This window comes from Apteryx rowi, unplaced genomic scaffold (assembly GCF_003343035.1).
Source record: "Apteryx rowi isolate R43461 unplaced genomic scaffold, aptRow1 scaffold_232, whole genome shotgun sequence".
Taxonomy (NCBI): domain Eukaryota; kingdom Metazoa; phylum Chordata; class Aves; order Apterygiformes; family Apterygidae; genus Apteryx; species Apteryx rowi.
Genome location: NW_020448664.1, coordinates 1,094,286 through 1,101,658, shown reverse-complemented (window position 1 = coordinate 1,101,658; position 7,373 = coordinate 1,094,286). Strand labels below are relative to the sequence as shown.

The 7,373-nt window shown below is 40.1% G+C and overlaps 1 protein-coding gene across 1 annotated transcript in view; it reads left to right on the top strand.

The window, feature by feature from the left end:
* The window catches only part of INO80 (INO80 complex subunit), a 71,421-nt gene extending 64,565 nt beyond the window's left edge, over nt 1-6,856 (top strand). Inside the window, exons 31-36 of the mRNA XM_026065804.1 lie at nt 117-219; nt 767-855; nt 1,755-1,910; nt 3,046-3,205; nt 4,003-4,218; nt 4,836-6,856. Coding sequence (XP_025921589.1) covers nt 117-219; nt 767-855; nt 1,755-1,910; nt 3,046-3,205; nt 4,003-4,218; nt 4,836-5,053 — 942 coding nt within the window. The 3' untranslated portion in view covers nt 5,054-6,856. The remainder of the gene's footprint in view (nt 1-116; nt 220-766; nt 856-1,754; nt 1,911-3,045; nt 3,206-4,002; nt 4,219-4,835) is intronic.
* The last annotated feature ends 517 nt before the right edge of the window (nt 6,857-7,373 follow it).

The window sequence follows — 7,373 nt, the reverse complement described above, 5'->3', positions numbered from 1 at the left end:
CTTTCCTTCCTTCCTTCTTTCCTTCCTTCCTTCTTTCCTTCCTTCCTTCTTTCCTTCCTTCCTTCTTTCCTTCCTTCCTTCTTTCCTTCCTTCCTCTCTCTTTTTTTTTCTTCTAGATCCAGCGAATGGTGATTTCGGGTGGCAATTTCAAACCTGACACCTTGAAACCAAAAGAGGTGGTTAGCCTTCTACTGGATGATGAAGAACTAGAAAAGAAATGTATGTGAAATTCATGTTGCAGCATTCACCCCATCTTCTAGTTCATTAGCTACAAACACATGTATTGCTGATAACCACTTCTGTTTCCTGGCTTGTTTTGTACTGCCAGCTCTTGTTAGTACAAGCTGGTTTCATATCACTGCAGAGTTGAGAGGATACGTTGTGTAAAAGAGACATAATGATGTGATAGTTTTTATTGGCACTTGTTCAGGATCATTACATTGTTCCTGAATGGCAAAATTTTGACAAGAATTATGTAGATTGTAACAAACAAGTATTAATAAAGAACGCTGTTTTTCATTATAGTTTTGAAGTTAGGCATACATTTTTATATTGCTTCAAAGAAGAATTTCCCAGGAAGACTTTTTAGTAATTTGGATACAAAGAGTTTTAATATAATAGCTCTCCTTTGAGCCTTTCAGTGTGTTTTAGTAATATGGCTGGCTTTTCTTCACAGCTCTATTAGAACTAAAGTTTCTCATAATATTCACAAAGAGATATGAAATAACTTTCCAGTGATGACAGCTTTGTATTTCTGTTCTGACAGTGCGTCAGCGTCAAGAAGAGAAGCGACAGCAGGAAGAGACAAATCGTGTGAAGGAGCGTAAACGTAAAAGGGAAAAATATGCTGAAAAGGTACTTTGATACAGAGAGGGTGCCTGTTTCAGTGATAGAGAGAGACTGAAAAGCTTCAGGCACACTGTCATGTACTGTGGAAACATCTTGTGCAAAGGCAATCTGATGAATAAGTCCTACTTCCCTTCACCATTAAGCATCAATCGGTGACAGTTCCTTACACAGAAGAGGGATATTACAAAATATGTACTGCATTTTTATTTGTCTTTTAATATGATTTGGAAAATAAGCTTGGAAAATAAGGAGGTACTGCATACCAAAACAACTTTGTAGATTCATCAGTAGTCTACAGACAACAGCTTGGAGACTTGAAAAAATTAAACAGTCAAATGATCATTTTGTGGCATATAAAATGAAGACTTAATTACGATTTCTGGAATTATTGACAAGGGAATGTAAATGTAGCTATTTGGGTTTTATCTGTGTTTTGTGGTTCATGGCTTGTGTGGAATGAGGAAAAGTTAGTGTCACTCTATGAAGGTTTGATAGTAACAACTGAGCTCATCAGTTAGTTTGTTTAAAAAATGATCATTAAAACTAGTTCAGGAAAATTCTGGATTTTTGGAATGGGGAGCTTTGCATTAATTAATTGGAATTCAATATAATGGTAAAGAATTTCAAGCTCACTTAAAAAGGTAATGGAAATCAAAGTAATTCTATAAGAGTGATTCTACAGCATTGCAGCTCTTTTGGGGCGGGGGGGGGGACAAAAAACTTTGATCTAAAGAGCAGCCCCTAAGGGATCTGTTACTCTGTCCTTCAGAAGCTTATTCTGGTTAATTCTGGACAGGATGATCCTTGAGTTGTATTGCATTAGTTGTTGAGATTTCAGTTAGCTTGTTCCCTTTCTTCCTGTTTTATAGTATTTTTTATTCCCTGTATTGTTTTATTTATTTCAGAAGAAGAAGGAAGATGAGATGGATGGGAAGAGAAAGAAAGAGGGCATGAACCTGGTGATCCCATTTGTTCCCTCAGCTGATAACTCCAACCTGTCTGCTGATGGCGACGACTCCTTCATTAGTGTAGACTCTGCTATGCCCAGCCCTTTCAGTGAGGTGAGACTTGCTGCTTCTTTGAACTATACCCTATTTCAACGGTGGTTTTCAAGTCTGTAGGATTCTTCCTTTCTGTGTCTTTTTAGCTAGTCTGGAACTTCAAGTATGCAGGGAAGTGAGATGTCCTAAAGGTGAACCATGAAAATGAAAACAGTTTATTGAAAATATAACAACAGAAATAATCCGCTACTGCAGCTCCTCTGTGTTATTTGTCATGCCATCATCCCTCTCTTCACTTGCTGCCTGCCTGCCTCTTTTTACAGCAGGTGTGTGCCCTGACTCCCCCTCCCTTTCAGCCTCCAGAATTATTCCATTCCTGCCTGCAATCCCGCTTACTTTCTTCTTGCTTTCCTCTCCCTTTTTCTTGCCTTTATGTTCTGCTCACATCTATAACTACATGCCTTTCTCCATACAAATACCTTCCAGGAATGGTCTCTTTCTATTCACAAACCAAACAGTATTCCTCAAATAACTCCTCAAAGTTCAGTTCCTTTGTAAGTACTCCTCACTAGTCTCTTCTGCATTTCCTTCTCTGCTTCATTCCTTGCTTCTGATTCTGAACTAGTGCGGTTTTTTTGCCTCTGGAATTTAGATTGTAAATTCCCACTGTCATGCATCTTATTTTCCTTCATCTTCTTATGAAGAGCTGCAGACTGTTTTTGTCAGCAAATACATTTTATTCTATGCCATGCTGATTAAAACTCCTATATTGTGTCATTCTCTTATTGATAAAGGTTTTCATTAGCAGTATTGTTAGTTTAAGAATCCTGTTGTTTTCTGTCTTAGTGGAGGCGGTGTTCTCATGGGAGCAGTCTGAGAAAGATACATAGCTGAACAGAAGCTTTCTTAAATCTCTGTTGAGCCCACTAATCTCCTACTTCTTAACATATATTTTAATCAATTGAAATTAAAGAGTACCTAGAGGTCTTTACTGCTGCTCAACTTGTAAATAGGTGTGATATGATTAGGCAGGATGTGAAACTGGGCAGTGTGATACACAGAGAAAGACAGATCAGAACAATTACCAATTAATTACTTGTAAGCGTACGTCTTTTAAAGGTCCTGTTATGTTTGTACCCTTCATTCCCCTTTCCTAACCTGAGAAGCTGACATCTTTGTTCTCTGTCATGTTTAGATATCCATCAGCAGTGAATTACATATGGGCTCTATCCCTCCTGATGAAAGCAGTAGTGATATGCTTGTGATTGTGGATGATCCAGCTTCTTCAGCACCTCAGTCAAGGGCAACAAACTCTCCTGCTTCCATTACTGGTTCAGTTTCAGATACCATGAATGGTCAGTACTGCTGCCTTGACTTACTACTAACGTATAGTTAAACCTTGATTTTTGTATGCCTAGGTGATACACTTTCTGCATTTTAATCACAGTGTGGGTGATTGGCAAGATTTGGGAAGAGGTGAAAAGTTTAGAAAAATGTGCCTTTTCACTGTGATATTACTTCAGATTTGATAGGAAATCTGCCTTTTTGTAGTCTGTCATCCATCACACTTCTCTGTTCCCCATGTTACTTGCTCTTTGTAAGAATTTTCTTCTTTCTTCTTATGTTATAGAGGGCTCTCCTTGTAGTACATGCATATCACCAAATTATAGACATCCACAGAAATATTCATCTTGGAGCTTTTCCTTGAATTTGCCATAGAGCTGATAATCAGCTCTCTTTTTCTACTGGATGATTGAAGCAGCTGTAATTTTATATAATGGGAAATGTTTTTAACAACCATAGTTTTAGACACTGAAATAAATAGAGCCGTAATTCTTGATGAATTTCTTTACAGATAGCAACTGAAAAAAAATGGTATCTTCAAGTATGAAAGTACTTCATCCTGAACTAATTAAAACCTGGAATCCTTCATTTATCTGTGGATTGGATTCATAATAATAACAACTAGTTGTAGTTAATGAGATGTGATTAATGAAGGGAGAAGAGTTTTGTATGCATAATTTCTTTCCATGGGATCAATGCTTGCTAACAGCTTAATGTAAATGGCAGGTGGTTATGACACTGTGTTCAGTTGTGAGTCATCTTACGTACTACTTACAAGTTATTGTTTTAACGTTCTCTTTTTGTTAAGGTGTTTCAGTGCAAGATACACCTCTCACTGGGAGAGGCCAGTCAGGTAGAAGCCGGGGTCGTCCTAAAGGTTCAGGCAGCGGATCAAAAGGCACTGGGAAAGGCAGAAGCCGGAAATCAACAGTAGGAAGCGCGGCTGCAATGGCAGGTGCCAAAGCAGGGGCAGCAGCAGCCTCTGCAGCGGCATATGCAGCTTATGGGTACAATGTCTCTAAAGGTATGTGGGGAAGGGGAGGCAGCAGACTACCTGGAGCAGAGCCAGCCACATGAATTTGGGTGGATTATTTGTTTACAGCCTGTCAAAAACAGATTAAAGCGTTGTATTGCTGGTAGTCCTTGCTCAGTCTCTTCTGAGGTCCAGGCAATTGACAGTGCGACATGGTAACAATGTGACAGGGTAGCCAATTTCACTGCAGCTGACCATGAGAGGCTGGTCCAGTGAAAGTCTCATCTGCCCTTTGAATTATCTCCTACAATTTTTCTTCTGGTGTCCAGGCAAACTGGATAGTGTTGTTTGTCCCAGGGGTATGGCTATGGCTTTTCTATATTGCTGTCATGTTGATGTTACAACACCAGGTCCCAAAATGTTCTAAACTGGCAGTGATGGAGTTTCAGCTTTATACCATCTGAAGGTTGCCCAGGGTATAAACACAAGATGAGTTGTACAGTAAGGACATCCCTCTTTGTTAAACTGTCAGAATTCATGAACACAGGGTGGTGTTAGAAGTAATTGTTAGTATATTGACACTATTAAAGTTGGTTTTATTTGCTGCTGAAGAGCAACAAGTGGAATAATATGCTCACATGGAATTTGATTCTCTTTTCCATTGCTAGGCATGTCTGCAAGTAGCCCTCTACAAACAGCAATTATCCGGCCTTCTGGACTTGCAGATTTTGGACCTTCAAGCGCCTCTTCTCCCTTGAGCTCCCCTTTGAGCAAAGGAAACAGTGTTTGTGGGACCCCCAAAAGCTTAAACCTGACCAGCAGTCTCATATCAGAAACTCCAATTCGGAAGCAAAGCAAAGGTGCCCACACCTCAGGCGGTCGGTAGTAATTTTGAACCCCCAAAGCTTCTCTGAACTGTTGGCTTTCAAAGTAGACCACCCTGCCAGCTGAAGGCATGCAGATGAATGCCTTGTTGCTGTCCAGCGCGTGTGTGAAAAGAAAATCAAAGCACAATGGGAATGGGTGGTTTATGTGAGCACTTTGATTATGTGTATCCCAAAAAATTATCTTTGCAGACACTGCGAGAAGGAGGGAAGGTGGTTTGGGGTGACTGAGAGTGTGTCAGATTCATTTTTTTTGTGTTTTATTCACATCTGACAAAGATTGCTGAGAAGGCATCCAGCTACTCTATGCATGTGTGCTTGAGGTCACACCAGTGTGCTTTCTCTCTTGTAGCCTGAGGTGGAACCCAGCTTTCGTTTTATTCTATGAAAGCAGCATCTGAACCCCAGGGGTATCCTGCAGAGTYGGAAGACATTTCTGTACTGGGAACTGGATAGTGTGCATGTGGGGTAAATTGTGTGCTAAGCTGAGGATGTTGGGTGATCAGAGAATCTCAGATTCTTCTAGAGTGGTCCTCTGGGTTCTTTGAAGGTCTGAAATTCAAAGGAATGTGTCTCAGATGGTTTCCAGGGAGTGGACTCTCTTCAGCATCACTTGCCAAGAACAGGTTCAGAGACACAGAGTAATGAGAACTCGAGCAGGCTTAGTGAGAATAGTAGTACAGCCTCCGCTTCATAGAATGGCAGGAGCTACAAGCCAGCGGTTTACATTTCAAAGTTTGTCTGTCAGCATGAATATCCACTGTGTTAAGAATGATTTATCTCATTTTTTGAGGTGTGCTGAACTCTTAAAGGCTTAGAAACAAAATCAGGCTCTACTTCTACAAATCTCAAGAAGAGGGAAAGCTGAAGTGCTGAGGAAGAGTTTGCTGCTGTTCCTCTCACTGTGCCATAACAGAGTGTGGTCCTGCAGCTTGCAGTGCTGTGAGGGGAGCAATGAAAAACAGTACTGAGAAATAGGATTGTGCCATTCCCCTTTCCAGGCAGATCGTGGGAAAAATTTAAGTCTCATCCCAACCATCCATTGACTGTTCTTACAGTGTGTTTTCCCTTCATCTTTGTGATTGTCACACACACTAAGCTTTGAGTTCACTGCAGTGTGCAAGTACCGATAGCCAAGTCCCGTAGGACTGACCGGAGGCAGTGCTGCCAGTGCCTGTCTGCGTTCTCATTCTCTGGTTGCTCCTTCCCCATTCTCAATGTGCAAGACCCCTCTGTAGCCCCTTGCTTTGCTGTAAGCGTTGTCTGCATTGCACTGAGATTTAGATGTGGGGCAGTTCTTCTGTCTGACACATTGAATTAAATGGCTGTTCTGCCGGGGCACTTTCATCCCTCAAGAGAGAAGCAAGTTATGAGTTACAGGTCTGGGCTGTGACAGCAGAAGATGACTTTTTTATTATTATAATTTTTTTCCAACCCCAAATCCTTTGCCTGGCGTCCTACAGTGTGGAGCGAGTGCTTCCTGTTGGCTCTGCCTCTAATTTGCACACCTGAAAATAGCAGAACTGAGCTTAGTTAGATTGATTTTTAAACAGATTTGCAGGGGATAATTGAGGGGGAGGTGGTGTTTAATTAACTCATGAAGACTTCCCCCTTCCCCTCATATTCACATGTATATATGATATTTAGAGGGAATCAGACAAATGCCAAGCCTTTTTTTCTCTTTGAATGTGCTGTCTATTTTTATAACTGAACTTGTACATATGTATAAAGAGAGACACATCTTTCTTTTACTAACTGGAGAAGAAAATCTTAAATAAAAATGGAGTGAGATAATTTTATGTAAATCAGTGTCTTTGTGTTTTTTATGCATATAACTGTATGAATGAGAGGATTAGTGCTGAGAGCATGGAGGGTGTGCATCTGGAAATGCATCTATGGACATATGTTCCTCAAAGCAATGCTCTCGAGTATTTACCCTCTTTGGAATATCACGTTCTGTAACTTTTTCAGTTGCAACTGTGCAGTTATCATATGTCTGTATTCATTAGTTATCTGGTGTTCTACTTTGGAGTACATATGCAGTAGATCACAAGGAAATATATGCAAGTAAAATATGGATGATTACATAAGTGTCTGAACTATGGTAGTTGAATTCAAAACAGTTGATTTCTTTTGGGGACATCGTTCCCCATAGTTTCTTTTTTTGTGTGTGTGTGTTTTTTTTTCAGTAGGATTTGAAAGGACTCTCTTCTATGCAGTCTTGATTTTCAGACTGCTAGAAAGTTACATCAGAATTTGGTATAATGCAAAGTGGAGAGAAAAAATGGTTTGTAATCTGAAAAGACTGGAAAAATACAATAT